General features: G+C 37.6%; 1 protein-coding gene across 1 annotated transcript; it reads right to left on the reverse strand.

Annotated features, from left to right (window-relative positions):
- Positions 1-4,888: 4,888 nt before the first annotated feature.
- On the reverse strand, positions 4,889-19,969 carry LOC100028505 (sterile alpha motif domain-containing protein 9-like). Its single transcript, XM_016426413.2, has 4 exons — positions 19,771-19,969; positions 18,767-18,898; positions 15,136-15,297; positions 4,889-10,205 (listed from the first exon to the last, which is right to left on the reverse strand). The coding sequence occupies exon 4, from the start codon at positions 10,167-10,169 to the stop codon at positions 5,436-5,438; it is 4,734 nt and encodes a 1,577-aa protein (XP_016281899.2). The 5' UTR covers positions 10,170-10,205; positions 15,136-15,297; positions 18,767-18,898; positions 19,771-19,969; the 3' UTR covers positions 4,889-5,435.
- Positions 19,970-21,172: the final 1,203 nt, after the last annotated feature.

Below are 21,172 nucleotides of genomic sequence, written 5' to 3' on the forward strand. Positions count from 1 at the left end.
ATCCCCATTGCCTAGCCCTTACCATTCTTCTGCCTTGGAACCAATATTTGTATCAATTCTAAGATGGAAGATAATGTTTGTTTAAAAGGCTTATGAAGAATGAAATAAGCAGAACCAATATATATATGTGTATATATGTGTGTATATAGCAATAGAAATAGTATTTGGAAAATGAATTGGGCATATCCATGTGCAGAAAAAGAACTGATAAACAGAAATGAGTAGGACACAATTTTATATATACATATATCTTTTTTGTCAAATGATGCTATCTCTAATGGGAAAGAGGAGAGAGAGGGAGGGAGTCAACTGAGTATATTCATATAATAAATATATAAAAAAGTTTAAAGCCTTTGAAATTCTACATTAAAGTCATAATTGCTAAAAGTACTTCCAAGTCATGAAGAAAAGTGTCTCTCTGTGTGTGAGTGCTCCTAAGGGGGTAATGAATAATTTCTCTTTGAATCCTACTTATTTACCTGTAAATAATAAATTGGTTCATTATTAGGTTGGGAATCATGTTACACAAGGATATTTAGCAACAACACCCTGAGTGGTGTCAGAAAGTTTACATCCCAAGACTCTGGGTGGGGACAATGAACCAGAAAAGGAAGAAATATTTGGACATGTAAGAGTCTCTGATAGTCAGTCAGTCAATAAAATAGGTATTAAGTGCCTACTATGTGCTGGACACTGTGCTAAGTGCTGGGGACACAAATAAAAGTTAAAAAAAAAAACCTTTGTCCCCAAGGAGCTTACATTCTAATGGGGGAAGACAGCACATAAAAGGAAGCTAAAAAGTGGGGGTGTACAGAGTGGGAATGATGGGGGGAACAGTACCAAGCTCAGAGTCATGATGTAGAAGTACAAAGAAGCTAAAGAGCAGTGTGATTGTTGAGAAATGGAAATTCAACAAACATTAAGTAAGCATCTACTATATGTCACACACTGTGTTAGGCTCTGGACATTAGTTACCTCCGATAAGTTCTGTGAACTCTCTGGATTTCAGTTCCCTTATCTGTGTAATGAGAACATTGAACTAGCTTTCTTCTTTATTTCTCTTTTCATTTTCATTTTTAACCCTTATCTTCTGTCTTAGAATCCATATTAGTAAGTATTAGTAAGTATTGGTTCCAAGGCAGAAGAGCAGTAAGGACAAAGCAATTGGAGTTAAGTGACTTGCCCAGGGTCATATAGCATCTGAGGTCAAATTTGCACCCAAGTTCTCCTGATTCCAGGTCTGACTCTTTGTTCACTGCTGCCCCATAAAAAGGTGGTTTCTTAGTTCACTATTGGCTATGAATTCAGTGATCCTATGATACAATTATGATGTTCATTTTACAGCTGAAGCATAACCCAGGCTAAACAACTTGTCAGAAATTACAGAGGAAGGCAGAGGCAGAGGCAGGAATCTAGAAACTGTTGAGTGTTTTTCCCCCTCCATTTCTTAGATCTTGTCAAAGCTTAGTGAGATGGAAATTAAAAGTGTCCCAGCCAAACCAACCAGAGTTCAAAGATTGGGAGAAAATGGAAATCGAGAATGTGACAAAGCCTTCATTCTCTGTAATAAGCATCTCTGTTCTTAAATATTAAAAAAGATTTAGAACTTAAAGGGACCTTAGCCCAACTCTTTTATTTTGCAGAAGAAGAAACCTAGATCCCAAAAGATTATGACTTTATTCAATGACACACCAGTAGGATTTTAGATTTAACTCTGGTTCCAATGTCCAATTCACAAGTTTTCATTAATAGAGGATTTTAAAAAATACTTAGATGCCACCTGAAGTAGGTGAATGACTTCCCCAAATTGTAAATGAAAAAAAAAAAGATTCATTTAGTTCAAATCTTGAGGTTCTTTCCTGATCTCCCACATGCAAGTGTCCAACCCTTCCTGGATATATCTTTTCCCCCCACATATTTTGCACAGACATATATGGATATAGTGTCTTCTCTGATCGAATGAAAAGTCCATGAGATCAGGTACTGTTAGTCAATCAATAAACTTTTATTAAAGCACTGGCTCTGTGCCAGGCATTGTGCCAAGCTCTCTGGTTACAAAAAAAGGCAAAAAAAAATATATTGTAATGGAGGAGACAATTTAACAATATAGATAAATTATGTACATGTGAGATATGTACAATGTAAAAGGAAGGTAATTTCAAAGGTAAAGGATGGGGTGGCCATGAATAAAGGTCTTTTGAAGAAGGTAGGATCTGAGCTGAGTCTAGAAGGAAGTCAGTGAGGATGGGAAAGTACTATAGCCTGGTGGGGAGAAGGGGGGGTAAAGGTTGGGAGGTAAAGAGGTGGGGAGAGAGAGAAGTCAGAGAGCTGAAGACAGTCAGGTATCAACAGGATGAGATTATCACCCATAGAAACTTAAGTTCCATAACTTTTCCCCCCATCATCAATACTTATTGAGTATTTACAGTGTACTGGGTACAATAGAACATACAGAAAAACATTATCCCTGCCCTCGAGAAGCTTATTTATATTCTATAACAAAAAAATACACCTCTCTCTGTAAATGGTATTTTGTGTTTGGGAGTGAGGAAAGATTTTGCAGCATGAACTTTTGGTATCTTAGTCCCACTGTCACTTGGGAAGAGGATTAGGTTAAGGGAAGAGTTTAAGGCAGACAATAACAGACCATTCAGGGTAGGGCTTAGAGGGAATTTTTTTTTTATAAGTTACTATCTCACTAAAATAAGGGAAAGGGGCCAGCTAGGTGGCTCAGTGGATTGAGAGTCAGACCCAGAGATGGGAGGTCCTGGGTTCAAATCTGGCATCAGACACTTCCCAGCTGTGTGATCCTGGGCAAGTCACTTAACCCCCATTGCCTAGTCCCTACCACTCTTCTGCCTTGGAACCAATACCCAGTATTGATTCCAAGACAGAAGGTAGGGGTTTTAAAAAAAATAAGAGAAGATTTTCTATAGGAAATACAAATAGAGGCAAGTAGTTTGAGGGGTGCAGGCGAAAGGAATCTCAGACACCGAAGCCAAAAATATCATGCTATTTCCCCACCCCCACAACACCTTCCCCCTCTCCCAGAATAGGAGTGTGGTTGGTGAAAAAGGCAGAAGGAGAAAAGGCCAAAAGGTACACCTGCCAACCTGGAATATGGGAATAAAATCCAGGGCAGGCTATGAGAAGAGCAATAGATTCTTTTAATGGGGGACTTTGGAAGCCCAAATTTGAAAATTAACCAGTGGCTCCCTTAAATTAGAAGAATGCCACACCAAAACTTTAACATATGATCTTATTCAGACCTTTTGTTTTAAAAGAGAAACTGAAAATTAGGTGGTGGAGAGGGGAGCGATGTTTGAATTTTTTTTTTTTTCAAAATATCTGTGATTTGTATACCTTGAAGTGAATGTGAAAAACAAACCAAGGAGGTGGGAGGGTAGGGCAATGAAATTGCAATTCAAATAATCACCGGAAGATGGCGATAGTTGCTCACTAAACTAAAGTCTTTTACTCCTCCCCCCTCCTCCCTCCTCCTTTTTTGTAACTTTAATTTGGAATGTAGCTCAAGTGTCTGTTTACTGTTGGCTTGTAGGGAAAATAACCTTGAAGAGACATTTTGCTTTCCGGTCCCCAGATCCCTAGTCCGACACGGGGATGAGGGGTTGGGGGAGGGGAGGGATGGAGGTGGGTCAGTAGCGGCACGAAGGTGAGGGTGGGATGGAAAGAGTTTAAATTCCGCAGCTAAATATCCAAGTAAGCTTTTTGACAGTCCTGTGCAGAGGTTACTGGAAAGTTCTTTCATCTGGAATGTCCTTCTAGCACCCCTTTTCTGGTCTTGGCATTAAGAATCCAATCGCCTGTTTACTTATAAATTAGGTCTGGTCCTCAGATATTCTGCGAATCGTTTCTGGTCTTAATCCTCCCTCCTCTGAACGTGTCCTCATCCCATAGTTTCACTGAGAAGAAGTCACAGACTCTGATCTATTTTTAAAAAAACCTTCAGTCTTAGTATCAGTCCTAAAATAGAAGAGCAGCAAGGGCTAGGCTTTCAGGATTAAGTGAATTGCCCAGGGTCACACAGCTAAGGCAATATGTGAGGCCAAATTTGAACCCAGGTCTTCCAGACTCCAGACCTGGTTACTCCATGCACTGAACCATCTAGCTGCCCCTCCAGCTCACATTAAATCTTATGTTCTGCAAGTGTGCTAACTTTAATTGGAGGCACAGAGTGAATGCTTGCAAAGCTCAACTTGTTCTCTCACAACCCTTTCATCCACCGGTACATACTTAGTATTCTTGTCATAATGATGTTACTCGGGAGCTACAAAGGAAAGCTACCTCTCTACTTCCTCCAAGCCGGGTGCTTTCGGCTCTCTCTGTGGATAGGCCAGCGGCAAATATTTACCCTCACACCAACCCTGTGAGATAGGAAGGATAATTATTATGACTCTCATTTTATATTAGAGGAATCTAAAGCACAAGCAGGCTCAGTGACTTGTCATTGCTCCCAGAATTGGCCAATGGATGATCAGGAGTCTAGAATCTGTCAGAATCAGGACTTAAAAAAAAATCATTGATTAATCCATTTCATAACACTGTGTGAAGTAGACCCTAAGATGGAAAGGATCCTTTATAGGTGTGTGTGTGTGTGTGTGTGTGTGTGTGTGTGTGTGTGTAGGGGTGGGGAATGAAGAGAATAACAGTAACAAAGCTTCCTTTTTCTTTAATAGTCCACCAGATTTTAGAAATAAGAGACATTTGGAAATAATTCAGGTCTTAATGGTAGCAAAGAAGTAAAGTAAATTTTCAATAGTGTCTTATGTAATAAAGTATGAGGAAAAGCAAGCATTATACAATTCTGATTTCAGACTGAAAACTGAGAGGAGAAGCCTCAGAAAACAAGAAGAGAATAGTTTTAAGATTTTTTAATTTTTTAAAATTTATTTATTTAAAATATTTTCCCATGATTACACGATTCATGTTCATTTCCTCCCCACTCCTGGAGCTGACAAACAATTCCACTGGGTTATACATGTATCATTGTTCAAAACCTAATTCCCTGTCATTCATATTTGCAATAGAGTGATCTTTTAATGCCAAAACCCCAATCCTATCCCCATCGAACCATGTGATCAATCATATATTTTTCTTTTGCATTTTGGGTCCCACAGTTCTTTCTCTGGATGTGGATAGCATTCTTTCTTATAAGTCCCTCAGAATTGTCCTGGGTCATTGTTTTGTTGCTAGGAGAGGAATCCATTACATTTGATTGTACCATAGTGTATCAGTCTCTGTGTACAATGTCTCCTGGTTCTGCTCCTTTCACTCTGCTTCAATTCCTGGAGGTCATTACAGTTCACATAGAAATCCTTGAGATCATTATTCCTTTTAGCACAATAGCATTCCATCACCAACATATACCACAATTTGTTCAGCCATTCCCCAATCAATGGGAATCCTTTAAGATCTTAAATGATCTCTATGTCATATGCAAGTGGACCTCTAATGGAAAATCCCAGGTAGAAAGATACTCTTTCTATACTTCTGCCACTCCGTAGCTGACCTAAGAAAACAGGTCTCACTGGGATCTTGATCTTTTCATCTTTTCCATAGTCTACATAGATGAGTTCACCATCAGTTCGACCCTTTAATCGTTGTAAAAGTTTCTCTACTTTTTCTTCCTTCCATACATCTCCACTCTGCCACAGAACATTCATGTCCGACACCCCCTTTCCAAAACACTGCTCGATTGTGACTTTGCGCACCAGTCTGTTGAGGCCATTCCTTTTTCCAAGGTAAAAATGTGCAATTGGCTGCTTGAACTGACACATGTATTTGTACTGGTACCTGAAGCATCTGTTTAGAGATAAGACATACTTTTCCATTTGTCTTGAATCTGAATCAAGTTGTTGGTTTTCTGGCCAGAACAAAAGTGAGGCAAGGAAGTAAGGTTCTAAGAATTTGTGATCCAAACCTACTTGCTGCAGGACTTCTCGGAGCTGTTCCTTCAATTTGGGAAGGGGCTGCACCAGTCTACAAGCTGGTTTTATACAACTGAGAACAATGTTGGCCAGAATGAAATTCTGTTTTTCTCTCAAATAGACTTTGCTGGTCAACTGTTCAAGGAGATAAGTATATTTATTTATGATTTCTTCCATTTTGTTGGCAGCACTTTCATGATTGGTTAGAAGATATTCTAGTAATCCAGAGAACTTGTCTGCTTTTAAAATCTCCAGGCTTCTCCTACAGTTCTCTATCTGAATTGGCAAAACAAATTTTGATTTGGATTTTTTGTCCTGAGATTGCTGCAGATCTACGGGACCAAATACTTCTGCATACTTATTGAAATATTGAGCCATCTTTCTCCAAAGTTTTAGCTCTTCCTTTTCTTTAATGATGGTCTTGGATTTCAGAAGGACAAAGTAGTCATCAAAAAAGTCAAAGGCTTGTTTCAACGCTAATTGCAAGTTACTCAGATAAGGAATGAACTCCTTGAGGACTGAGTGATATTCATCATTTGGATCCCCAGGAATACCACTGCTCCCAGATAAAAATTGTGCCATATATTTGCTACACATTTTATCTTCTTTGCTGAAAAAAGAAATGAGCTGTAAAATCTGGATTGTGTAAAGACATACTTCAATCTCTCCTCGATAGCCTGCTGTATTGTATGAATCATATCTCCTTTTCGTTCTTTGACTTTCCAAATCCTCTCTATAATTGTCTTTTGCTTTAGTTTGCTCCTGAGACAATTTGAAGGCTTCGGAGGCTCCTTTAGCAGTTTCCAAGAGACTTCTTAGATCAGGAGCAGTAATGATTTTCTTTCTTTCATTTTCTTCCAACCACCATTTTATCTTACTTTTGTAGACTTGGCCTATTGTATCTGAGATATAGGAATTGTCGGGTGCAAATGTTTTTGCCTTCTCTGCCCACTTCAGAGCATTAGGAAAGTTCTTCTCCTTAATGTAGAAATGTCTTGCTAGGGCTTGACAAATGAATGCATTCTGGGGGAACCGGATAGTTCCTTCCTTCAAGACAGTTTCAACTTCCCGGTTCCCCTCTTCCTGTTGTATTGCTTCAATCAATGGGGAAAACAAAGTATCTGTCTCATCCCCATGCTCCCTGCGCTGCCTGGTAAGCAACAAGGTTTCCACATCTTGGGAAAGTTTATCTCTTCCTAGTCCAACATCATAAAACAAACTCGTTTGTAACAGTTGCATTGTGATGTGACTTTTAGTCAAACGATAAGTGGTTTTCAATTCTACTAAACAGTGATTGGCGATCAGAGGATGGATAATCCTTACGCCTTTGTATCTCCCTCTGTCCTCCACTTCTGTTTGAATCAGAATCATGGAACAGGTTTGCATCTTGTCTTCGAGACATTCAGTTCCCCAGTAAGCCCTTTTGCTTGAAATTCCCAAGAATTCCTCACATTGGGATACTGAGATGATGGAATTAGTAACATAAGAGTTCAGTAAAGCCAGAAAGGAAATGAGTTGTGCTTCCCTGCTAGGTATTTTAAGCCCTTTCAGGATGTTCCTGACAACATTTTCTATGTATTTTTCATCAAAATTACTTTTCATGATCATGAAAGAATAAAAGTCTTCGAAGTTCTGGTATTGCTTTTCAATTTCTTTCAGCTTGATCTCAAAAGCTCTTTGCTCTTTGAGAGAAAGTTGATGTATCAGAGAAATACTGTCTGGGTGTTTTGCACTTTTTTGGGGATTCTGAGACCTCATACAGTTTAGGATGATCACTAGAGGTTTTTCATATTGAATACCCTTTTCTGCTACAGCTGCCTGTATAGAATTCTGTAGCACATAGACATTTTCTTGTTCCTCAAAATCATCCACAAGAAGCAGGACAGGTAAATAATCCTGATGGCCATTTGAACCATATGTGATTAAGCTGGTTACCTGTTCTCCAATTTCTGGAAATTCAGCTGCTTTATTTTTCAACACAGCACACCGGAATGTTTTCTTTAGTTCCCAGAGAACATGCATGGCCAGTGTAGTCCCCCCACAGCCTGGATGGTGATAAAGATTAATAATTTTGGCACATATTTGTTTAGGGGCATCTGCCCAGTGCAGAATCATCTCTTTAAGTTTCCCATAACAATCCCTTTTGATAAAAGCCGAAGAATAATTTTCAGAGGAAAAGTAGAAGTTCCACCAAGAAACTTTACCACCTCGATAAAAATCTTTCTCTTGAGACTTCATGAATTCACAGAACTTGTCTTTATTCTTTTCTAATTCTGTGTCTTTACATTCATTTTCACAGAGGATTTCTAGAGCACTCATGAAATCTTCTTCCCTTTTCAGAAGAACAGTAGATGAACCAGTTGATGGCAAAAACCTTTGTGAAGAACGAATCCTTGATTTTAATTTAAGAATTGTACCATTTATTTTTTCAAGGCTTAAGGTAGAAATACATTGGTTTGAGAGTTCATCGCCCACTGTCAGTCTGGCTTGTAGAAGACTTTTCCATCGCTGGCATATCTGTGAACTGATGCAAATACATAATATGTTTTCCATTCCCTTCAGATCTTGGTAGAAGGCACAGAAAGTTTCAATGAGGGGATCTCTTGGATCTTCCACTGGAGAGAGTAACAGAAATATCACCAAGAACTTCCCTTTCGGCATTACATTTTCATGTGTAAGAAACGAAATGAGTTTTCTGACTCCAGAAGCTCTTTCTCTTTGCCATAAACATGATTCTAAAGGTTTGTCTTCCGGACTTTCCAGGTCTGTTCTACCATTGCAAAAGATCCAGCTGGGCTGTTGATAAAGATTCAACTTATCAGGAGTTTGGATAGTTTTGTCATCATACTGGTGTGGAAAGTGAAGGTTTGCAGCTCGGGTCTCCCGGTAAGACTTTGCCAATCCATTGTCTGCAGACTCAGGATCAAAATCCAACACAGCAAACCATTTAATTTCTTTTAGAAAGTCCAGGTGCTTTGTTTGATTTGGATGGCACTTGCTGGCCACCAGAATGTACCAGCCATAGTAGGAATTGTCCAACAAGTCTTGGTCTCCTGTGAGCAATTTCACCAGCTTTGGTCCTTCAATTTCCTTCATCTTCCTTTTTGTTACATGTTCTTCTTCAGCAGATTTTCTGGAACTTGCCAGTGTTTGCAATTCAAGTAAAAACATTTTATATTTTGCATCATTTTGCCTGACGTTAGCAAGGATATCTTTAGTGCTGGCTCCTTCCCTCACAAAAAGTCCATACTCATCATTTAGTTTCCACTTTCCATCTTTCAACACTTGCTGCTTGATGGAGAAATAAAATTCTTTACATATGGAATACAGAGGGATGACATCAACTTCAATAACACATCTATCAGATGAAGTATTGTCCTGCAATAAGACTTCTACAAACCTGGGTTCTCTAATACATTTGCGTGCTTTATTGACGTGATTATCATCAAAATAGTGTCTGAGCATCTTATTAAAATGGTCAACAAAAGCATCTTTGTTGGTAATTCTCATACCAATAATTTCTCCATGTGGTTTGTCTTTGACACCAAAATGGATAGTGCCATTGGTACGGGAATTCATGCAGGCTGAAGCAAATCTAAAGACTTCATTGCTAAATTTCATTTTGATGTCTTCCTCAGTTGCTGTCTCAGTATTAATCAATGCCTTGAACTCATGGACTGGATCAATGAGATTTAGTGGTCCTGTTTCTGGCTGTAAAATATAATGCTGTATATAACGACAGCTGTCATGAAAGCTGTCAAAAGGATATGGCATGCAAAACAATCTTTTTGGTTCTACCTTGGGGTTTGTTTTTTTCTTTGTGCCTTCTGCATCATCTAACATATTTTTTCTACTGAGCTTTGATTCTTGAGAATTAATGATTGAAATAACCTCATCTGTATTTTCTGTTTCAAGTTTTACTTTTGTTCCCTTTCCCTTTCCAGGGGTTTTCAATCTCTCTTGTGTTCCAGATGCCTGAACGGGTTTTTCTGGTGAAATGTTCCTCAACTTTTTATAAGTGCGCATTATCAAAAGAGCTGGACCATTTGGTATGCCCATATCTATAAGATCCTTCTCAGTTAAAATGTTTAATACTAAGCCTGTCACTTCTTGAGAAAGTAGGATTTCTCCATATCTTTCATCAATCCGAAGTTCTTCTGTTACCCATTGTTTCACATATTCTTTGGTCCAGTCATCAACCTTTGGGATTGGATCAGCCATTTCAAAGATGTATCTTCAAAGATGTTTCACTCCTTCCTTTAAAGGAACAATAAAATTAATTTTGTAGCATATATTTGGCATAGTGTACAATGTACTTAATTGTTCATTGAATCACAAAATCACAGTTCGAAGGAACCTCGGAGAGCATCTAGTCCATGCTAAAGCTAAACAAACATTCCTTTTGGAATATCCTTGATTATAGTCATCAACTTGTCTTCCTTTGAAGGTCTCCAGTGACCAGAAACTCATTTTTCAATACTTTTGTTAACTTTTATGAAATTTTCCCTACAAAATCTGCCTTTCCATCACTTTCATCCAATTTGTCCTTGTTTAGCCTTGCAGCTAGGGGCAAAAAGAAAATGTTGTATTTGTAGTACTCATCATCAAATGTAGCTCATTCTGATAGTTAGAGTTCCTGATACTATTCTTTTAGGATCCTGCCATTCTCTTATATTCCTACTCCATTCTCTGTTCATGCTTCTCCATGTATTTTTATTATAATATTTTTCAGATTATATGTCAATATAATTTTTCAATATTTGTTTTCTGATATTTTGCAATCCATATTCTTACTCTCTCTCCTTCTTCCCCTTACATAAGAGGGCAGGTAACCTAAGTTAGACATATATTATCATATAATGTATATTTCCATGTTGGTTGTGTTGTGAAAGAGGACATATTTCTTTGATTAGAGAAAAATTTGTGGAGGGAATAAAATAAAGAAAACATTTCAATTTGCATTCAGATTCCTTCTATTCTTTCTATGGTGGTGGATATCCTTTATTTCTAACATGTATATTTTGAAAATCTGTGTTAGACAGTGAGTTCTCTGGTAATCCATAAATTTGAGGTGTAGTTTGAAGATTCTGGTTGAATGCAATTAAGCCTACCATAGCTATAGGCCATGAAAGAAAGGTGTTCTGGGAATATTTAATATTGAAATGGAAAAGGTACATTTTCCAATCATTTCAGCTCTAATCACTTGGCTTTGGTTAGAAAAAAATAAAAAAACCTTCATTCCATTTTCAAATATATCTCTAAAATTAAATTGAAAACATTTTACAATAAATCACTTTGCTCCTTATCTGCAAGGCTTTGCTCCACTGACTTTTCCACGGAAAGCTTTTCTTAATACTCCATATCTTTGACATTTCTCTTTATCCCCCAGAAAGTGCTTCTTATTTACATCTTTATGCATACTTTCTTCTCCAAATAGGTTGTAAGCTTCTTGAGTTCAGGGACTACTTCATTTTTGAACATATACCCATAGAATCCAATATCTTTCTAACATTGTTGTTCCTTTAATAATAAGTGCTTGCTGCATTTTGGTATTATGCAAATAAAGTGACAAAAAAGTCCAGACCCCTTGACTCATGAGGTTTTGACCCCAAATGAGGTCACTGACAACAAGAAAATCCAAGTCTCTCAAAATATTTTTAGTAGCCCTTTTAAACTCATCGATTGGTGAATATCAAAACAAATCATGATATGTGGATGTAATGAAATCTTATTGTACTATAAGAAATGATTATTATATTCCATATAGAGAAGCATCAAGCAACTTAGATGATCTGTTACAGAATGAAGTAAGCAGGGTTAAGCTATTCACAATGACTACAACAATGTAAATGGAATAAACATTCATCGATCAATCAAAAGTGAATGTTAAAAAAATATGAAGAACTATGGCTGCAAAGAAAAAGGAACAAAAGAAGACAGCCTGGCATGACTTTTTCTAAACACTTACATTCTGTCTTAGAATCAATATTAAATATTAGTTTCAAGTCAGAAGAGTGGTAAGAATAAGGCAATGGAGGTTAAGTGACTTTCCCAGGGTCACTAACATGACTTCTTTAAGGAGGTCAGAGATCCATGTTGTGGTACATAACACTGATGTTCAGATTTTCACAATGTATTAATCTGCTCATTTTTAAATTTAAAAACATTATTAAATGGGTTGGCTTTCTGTTAAAGGAGAAGGAAGAGGAATACTGGGAGAAATCTTGATAGTAAAAAAATTACAGATAAGAACTTATTTTAAAAATTTTTAATGCTTGTTATTAAATTGATTTGGTAAGCCTCTGAGAGGGGGACCCACTAGATTGGAAATAGAACAAGTCAAAGTTCCTGTACCAATCAGTTGAGAAACTGGGCACTTCTAACCTGGACAAAATAGGGAGACCTAGCCTTTAAAAATAAGCAATAATAAACTAATAATGAAAAAAATGTTTACATAATTGCACATGTAAAGTCTATATCAGATTTCTTACCCTTTTAGAGAAGGGGAGGAGAATGAGGGAGTAAGGGAATTGGGGACTCAAAAATGTTTTAAAAGGTTAAAATGTGCTTTTTACACTTAATTGGGGAAAATAACATTTAAAATGAACAGTAATGAACAAATTAACAAATATAAATGAGTAGATAGATAGGGAGGAGGGAGGGAGAGGAACAAACAGACAGAAAGAGTTAGAGAAAGACACAGACATAAATAAGTAGCTAGAAAATAGACAGTTAGATTGATAGACAGATAGATAGAGACAGAGAGACAGACAGATAGAAAGATAGATAGATAGATAGATAGATAGATAGATAGATAGATAGATAGATAGATAGATAGATAGATAAACTCAAGTCTATCACCCCATATTCCTTTATTCTCCCATCCTGGCTTGGTCTATATTTCCCCCTTTGTCATTTATACCTTAGCTTCTTAAGGTGCTTCCCAGGAATAGGTCTTTCATTTCATGTTAGGCCCTTCCTAGATTTCCTCCATTCTGACTTTTTTGTTTACTACTCCTGGAATGGCATTCAGGACGATGAGGTCATAGCCTTAGAGCTGGAAAGACTTGAGAGATATGATCATCTAGTCTAACTGTCTAGTTTTGCAGACTTGGAGACTATGCTATTTTGCCTGAGCAACCCTGATCCTTTATTGCTAACCCCTGAGTGTACTAAGGCAACATTTGCAAAATATAAAAGACTTAGCATATGGCATGCACTTTTGCAAATCTCCTCTTCCTCATACTTGCTTTTTCCAAAACCACGTCCCCATTCCTTGTTCCTTGAATATGTTTTTTGTTCCTCTTGCTACCTTATTATTAGACTTGCTGATGAACCTACGTATTTTCCTTAGTAACTGGAACCTCATATAAATCTCTCCCCCACTCAACATGCAATGTTCTCCTTCTGGATGTAAGCCCACTCCCCTCCTGTGGAACACTCCTAATAAATATCTTATTATTCTGCAGTTTTAAAGTAATTTCTTTCACAACCCCTCTGGCTTCCCCAGGGTTTCCCTGGGGAAGAAGTGGCAGGGCTCCTGGGGTTGGTCTCCCAGGGATCCTTGGGACCCCTTGTGATTTTGCTCACTAGTTAAGGTAGGAAATAAAGCCACCCCCAAAGATGCAAAGCACTTGCTCCAGTGTCTGCTTCTGACCTCCTCAAACAAGACTGTTAAGGTCACATAGCAGGCAGGAAGAGAGAGTGAAGGGACCTGGATAACATAAACCAGAGACATATGCATAAGGATGATCTGGGTAGTCAGTAGAGGGGGTGGAGGAGAGGGAATGACAAAGGAGTTTATGTCCTTTTCAGGAGGGTTATTGACTTCTTCCTTTCTAAAGCAACTGGTTATCACTTGAATGGAGAAGACTGGTCAGACATAGCCTGGGATGGCCAGAAGATCAATAAATATTTAATAAGTGCCTATTATGAAAATGTGTGAGAGCTACACACTTCACAAGGGGGAATCCCCTGCCTCCCATCTGTGAGATGGTGGACAATAAAGGAGGCAGTTAGGGTACTTTAGAGATATTCAATCTTCCTCTGGCTGAATAAGAACCCTGGGGATCAAGGCAGGTAGGTGGCTCTGTGGATAGAGAGCCAGGTTTTGAGTTCAAATTTGACCTCAGACACTTCCTAGTTATGTAATCCTGGGCAAGTCACTCAATCTCAATTTCTAGCCCTTAAAAACTTTTGTTTTAGAACTTTTGAAAACATAAGTTAATATCAACTTTTGGGGAAAAAATTAATATCAAATACAAAACAGAAGTGGGTATGGGAATGCCTTCCCCATTATATAACCTTTGACTATAGGATGCTTAATGTCTTATGTGGCTAATTAAAAAGGCCAGCAATACACAGAGACTGGCAGTGGATTACAGAGAATCTAACAAGGCAGCGTTATAGCCCCAGGGGTTCCTGATATGGTCTCCTTAAACTGAAGGTTAATGAACTAGTCTGTGGTCATTGACTTAGCCAATGCCAATTCCCCTCCATGAGGGAGACCAGGAATAATTTGCTTTTACCTGGCAGGGCCTCTATTACTTCATTCCTGCTCCGCATCAAGGATATCTTAACAATCCTGCAATCTGCCATCGACTCTTGCTGGTCTGATGACATTCTTGCATTATTAGTGACTTAATTATTAACAATGCAAAAATCCAAGACAACTCTGAAAAACTCACAGGGAATAAAGCTAAACATTGCCATAGAGAGAGCTGATAGAATCTGAGTGAAGATTAAAGCACCTTTCACTTTATTTCCTTCGTGAGTTTTTTCAATGAGCAATACGTGTCTTCTTTCACAACATGAAGAATATGGAAATATATGCTGCATGACAGCACCTGTATAACATATGATATTGCTTATGAGCTTGAAAAGGGGTTTGGGGAGGGAGTGAAAGAGAGAATTTGGATCACAAAATATTAAAAAATGAATATCAAAAACTGTTTCTGTATGCAATTGGGAAAAAACACAATTAAAAATCTTCCCCCAAAAGTTGACAGATTGAAGCTCTTAGACAAAGCAAAGCATTTATAACAGTTTTAACAACTTCTGAGCAGCAAGGAAATATGAAGAAACTTCATATTTCTATCCAAGTACAGAATGTTTGGAAACCAAGGACCTGAAAGCACTAGGTGTTAAGAGTTGGAAGGAAGGGACCTTAAAGATTCTCTAATCTTACCTCCTTATTTTTAAATGTAGGAAACCACTGGAAGTCTGGGGCAGGAAGCAAAGGTAGAGGGATGAGGCTGGCTACTGGTAGACAGTTCACTTCCCACAGTTGTTCAAGTTCCAAGAGGATTTCAGACTTGACCGAAGGGCAAACTACTCAAAGTACTGTTGACTGACATAGAGAGAGGAAGATTAGTGAGTTTAACTGTTTCTGATCTGCTGTACCCAAGGTTAGAAGTCTTTTTTTTTTTCTTTTTGGAATGCCTGTACAGCCAGAATTGAGGACATCGTCTAAAAGTTAGACTTGGTCCAGTCTTTTTATTTCATTCTCTTTGGGTGTGCTTTGGTGGTTTTTTTCTCCTTCTTAATTAATTTGTTTATTACATTGAAATTCCCAGGTATTTTCTACCTTTCTCCTTCCCAGAACTAGAGATGACATCATTTGAAAAAATAAAACTATGTCTTGCTTATTTCTCTTTATTAGTTCTTTCTCTGGAGGTGAATGGAAAGAAACAGAAACAAAAAGATATCAATTACAATTTATAAAAATTAAAAAAAATCCTTGTCAAGTTGAATTAAACTGAATAATTACTTTAAAACATAGTTATGTTTTAAAGAGCATCTCTTCTCCTGCTAGCTCCTGGAGATTCTGTAAGCCCATAGGACTCTGCTGAAGCCATTTGGCCCCAAGAAATGGGCCTTAGTAGTTAGCCTGAACATTTGTTCTTTTTGATGAAGGGAAGGGATTGGAGTCTCCAATTTTGAGTTACAGAAGATCATGAAGAAGCTTTCAGGCTACCCAGTTTCTCATCCAGTTTAGCCCTAGTGCTCAGAGGAGCAAGAAGGAGGCTTTGGGAGTGACCTTTAGCACCTATATGGATTCTATTGATAAATATACTCATTTGGCTGTGAACTTGGTAGGTCCAATGCTATATGGAGAGTGAACACAATTTCTCTAGAGACCAAGGTGGTATAAGGGGAAGTGTCCCCCCAAAGTATTGGAGGGAAATGGTTGTGCTTTGTTCTTACTTATATCTTTGGAGTAAATATCCCTTGGTACAAACTAGCTGATGTTAAATGGTTAGATGATATTGGTGTCTTTCCCTCCTAGCCTGAAGGCTCAAGTCAAGAGTATTAGAAAAGAAAAATCTCATAAATCTCAGAGAGACTAGATGTAGCCTTGAATCTTGGAAAGTAAGGCTACATGATCAAGAACAAAAGAATAAATCTTCCCTTTCCTTCCCCATATCTCAGGGCATACTGAGAACAAGAGACAAGAGACCAGAGCAAAAGAAGGAGCAAATGATGGTCTTTTTGAGTTGACCTCCATTTCCAGCTATACAGATAGAGGGAAGAGGAGAAAAAAGATTTCTCTTAATCACATGGATAGAGCATTATAATCAATTAGGTTATACCTAGGCATCTAGGTGGCACAGTGGATAGAGCCCTAGGCCTAGAATCAGGAATACACGAGTTCAAATTCTGCCTCAGACACTTATTATCTGTGGGACTTTGGGCAAGTCCCTTAACCTCTGTTTATTCAATTGTAAAATGGGGATAATAATAGCACTTACCTGACAAGATTGAATCAAATTAGATAATACCTGTAAAGTGCATAGCAGCATAATGCAGGGAATATAGTATTATTGTTATTAATAATATATTATATTATTAAATAAATGATTATTCGCTTCTCTTTCCTTTCCAACCCCACCCACACTCCTATTTACAGAACATTTATACATGTAACCCATTCTATGTCACTGGATTCTCCCAGATGCTGGCTCATCACCTCTCTACATTCATTATAAGTACTCTGCACAGGGGCAATGAGATGGCTCAGTGGATTGAGAGCCAGTTCTGGAGACAGGAGGTTTTAGGTTTTAATTTGGCCTCAGACACATCTAGCTATGTGACCCTGGGCAAGTCACTTAACTCCAATTGCCTAGTTCTTACTGCTCTTCTGCCATGGAGCCAATAAACAGTGTTAGTTCTAAGATGGAAGGTAAGGGTTAAAAATAATAAGTACTCTGCACTCTATTATATACCTACATCATACTAAATAAATATATTTACCTTGTTTCATAAGTCAGCAAATGTAATAAAGTTGCTGCCTCACAAAATTCAAGCCACATGTTGTATCTTAGTAAATATTTATAGAATAAAGAGTGAGAGGAATAAAGGACATTTTTCTTATTTTAGACAGACAAAATGTTTGGTTCAAATTTAATCTAGCATATAGAGCCACTTCTGAACAGTTGGACAAAGTGGAAAATGGATTTTGGACTCTTAGAAGACTGGCAATAGATTTGAAATCAATGACCCCCAGAGAACTCACTGAGTTCCTAGGACAATAGGCTAGGGAAGGAGTTGGTACAATACTTTTTTCACTTTCTCTTTCATTTCCATTGCTTCTCAGCCTTTTGCCTAGGATCAAGTGAAGTATCTTTTCTATTTTCCTGGCTATTTGCCTCACTAACCTTTGGAAAGCAGTCCATGACTGTGAAAAGGAGAATGAGTTGCTCCAAATGAGAAAGCTATGCTCTTGAAAGGAAGTAAACTTCTGGAATTTCCTCCCACATGAAGGTAGGAGAAGGAAGTATATTTAATAGGATCTTTGGCTCAGGGGATAACTGAAAACCCAGCCTGTCTGATTGTCCTATTTACACACAAGAGTTAGGAAATTAAGGTGAAGGGAGATAAAAATTATTCATCCAAGGTCACAGAGAACAGAATTCAAACCTTTGTCCTGAAATCTTTGGGTTCTGACTCCTATTTATGCTGTTAGGTAGATATCAAAAGTATTTATTTTTAGAAAAAGAGCTAAAATGGAAATTAAATTAACTTAAAAAGAAAAGAAATTCCCACACTGATTGAATATGACTTTAGACTCAAATAATTTGCTGAATTAGTAATTTTCTGAACAGTTTCTATTTTAATCCTATATGAAAATGACAGTGCTACTTGGAGATGGAGATGTTGTCTTAGATTAGATTTAAAGAATCTCTTTTAAATGATCTCTTGGATTTAGGACTACCTTGCTAAGTTCTTTAATAGAATTATAATTATCTTGTAGTGCATATATATAAAACATATTTTAATAATCTATAACTAGATTTATATATTTATGTATAAATATATCTACATAAATCTATACATCCATCCTTCTATCACCTATCTATCTATCCATCTTTTCTATCATCTATCTATCTATCTTCTATCTGTCTTATCTATGTATCTATGTATGAATATATGTATCTGTCTGCCTGTCTGTCTGTATTTCTATGTTTCTATGTATCTGTCTGTCTGTCTGTATGTCTGTCTATCTATCTCTATCTATCTATCTATCTATCTATCTATCTATCTATCTATCTATCTATCTATCTATCTGTCTGTCTGTCTACCATCGGGGTGTTTACCTATCTACCCACTATCTATAGTATACATTTTCAAATTTCTTATTACATAGCGTTTAGAAATCCTTTTGGAGAGCTAAGCCTGCAACAAAGCAATGAACGTTTTGTTTTAAACATTGCTCTACAAGTTCACAACCTAATTAAAAATTTTTTTTCTAATAATACAAAAAACCCTAGGATAAAAAAGCAGGAAAAAGAAAGCCAGCCAGCTCCTCCCATCCCTACCTTTCTCTGGCTCTCCACATCTTGTCAGTATCCTGGCCTCTCTGCAGCTTTGATCCTTTCTTTAGCATCTCCTCCGTCTCAGTCCATTCATTCTCGTTCTTTTGAAGACTTAGCCAGAGTGTGGGAGATTTCCTTAAAGTGAGGGTGGGGTAGGAGGAATGATTTAGATAATTTAGTTTCGTTTTCCTAGGCTGCATTCTGACATGTTATAGGAAGAGTGCTATAACGCTGTTGACTGTTGATTGGTTTGCTCCCTCCCCTCCCGCCTCATTCTTCTCCCCAACCTTCCTCCCCCCCCCCCCCCCTCCCGAGCAATATGAGGGCCGATTTCTTTCATTTTTATGTCACCAGTCTTCCATTTCTACCTACCAGTCCATTCATTTTACTGCCTCGGTTACCAAATAGAGTTGTTGTTGTTGTTGTTGTTGTTGTTGTTGTTGTTGTTGTTGTTGTTGTTGTTGTTGTTGTTTCTCCCCCAAAGATGAGAGAAAGTCTACACCGGTCTGACAGCCCTTTGTAGAGTGTCTAATTTCAGATCTCTGATCTGAAGTTCTCAGAGGAGATCCCTTGTGAGCCCCTCCCCTACAACGACTCCTCACAACCCCTCCCCCTATAAATGCACAGAGTTCCCCCCACCATGCCCCATGGGAAGCTTCTTTGGCTAAGGATCTTCTATGAGCTACAAGACTGACAGCTATATATCTGCTTCTATGTTTAGACACTGATACTTCTCATCATACATCTTATATTAAAAACACAGGTGATTCCAAAAGTCTTGGTGCAGCTTTAAGGCTGGATAAATTTAAAACTGCATCAAGACCTTTGGTACAGCCCATATTGGGATACGTGTATGTATATATATCTGTGTGTGTATATACATACATATATGCATACGTATGTCTAATATTTGTTTAAAAACCAGGAGGAAAGCAAAAACCTAGATCTTATCATTGTTATCAAGTCTAATAAAGTAAATGAAGCCATGGATTGGTTCAGGAACTTACCGAAGCTGTCTTGGGAGTTCCTTCTTAGAAAGTAGAATCTTGGGTGGTATAATGATGTTTTATTCTCTCTTGTAAAAAAAGCATTGCCTTTTGATGAAGGAAATTTGATAATCTCCGTATAAAATAATCTGCAAATTGTAGTTTTTTCTCCTGAGGTTCTAGAAGAATAGGTTGAATCTGGGAAGGTTCTGGGTTATTTTTAATTGTTCAGGAAGTAACCTCCCAAGTTCAGGAAGGAGAGAATAGGTTTCACTTTCATCTGAGAATCTAATATTTTTACAATTAAAATTTATCTTTATTTTATTCCAATAACAAATTTACACATAAGTTTTCTTAAGTTACATGATTCATGTAGTCTCCCTCCCCTTCCCCTACCCAGTTGACAAGCAAATCAACTATATTATACATGGATTTTCACACAAAACACATTAACATATTATTCATTTTTGTATAGAACCAAAACCCCAAATCCTATACCCAAATAAACAAGTGATAAATCATATTTTCATCTGCATATCCTCTCCAACAATTCTTTTTTCCAAATGTGGGTAGCATTCTTTTTCATCAGTCCCTCAGAACTGCCCTGGATCATTGCATTGCTGTTAGTAGCAAAGTCTATCACATTTGATTGTCCCACAAGGTTTCAGTCACTGTGTATAATGTTTTCCAGATTCTGTTTATTTCACTCTACATCAGAATCTAATATTTTTGTGGGAGGATGGTTGTTTACTAAATGGCTTGACTGAACTTTCAGTGAAACAAATGGTAATTCCTATTGAGGAATTAATAAGGAATATAATTCTTCTGGAGAGACTAGAAAACTAAAATTTAACTCAATATTTGTAAACTTATTAATACAATGGGTTGAGCTAGCATAGGATCTGGGACTTAATGTGTAATTTTCTGAAATTGTATGTTATCTTTTCATTGATGGCATCAGCTCAGGTCTGAACATACCATTATTTCCTGAGCTGCTAGGCTAAGGATCTAGACATAGCTTCACTTTAAAAAGGTAAAATTTTAAAATTTCAGATTTGTAGTAATTTGCAATATTCTTCAAAAGGAAACTAAGAATGAGATGTTTGTTCTTGAAAAAAAATCTTTCTAAAGATTGAGGTAGCACACTATTAGTGGGTAAACATGGAGGGAACTTCCTTCTCTTCTCTTCCTTTGTTCCTTTGTTCCTTTGTTCCTTCCTTCCTTTCTTTCTCTTCTTCCTTCCTTCCTTCCTTCCTTCCTTCCTTCCTTCCTTCCTTCCTTCCTTCCTTCCTTCCTTCCTTCCTTCCTTCCTTCCTTCCTTCCTTCCTTCCTTCCTTCCTTCCTTCCTTCTTTCTCCCCTTTTGCTGAATCTATGACCTCATCAAGGTAGACTTTCTCCTCACTAGTAGAAACTCAGGTTTTC

The sequence above is a fragment of the Monodelphis domestica genome, chromosome 5, assembly GCF_027887165.1.
Source record: "Monodelphis domestica isolate mMonDom1 chromosome 5, mMonDom1.pri, whole genome shotgun sequence".
NCBI classification, from domain to species: Eukaryota; Metazoa; Chordata; class Mammalia; order Didelphimorphia; family Didelphidae; genus Monodelphis; species Monodelphis domestica.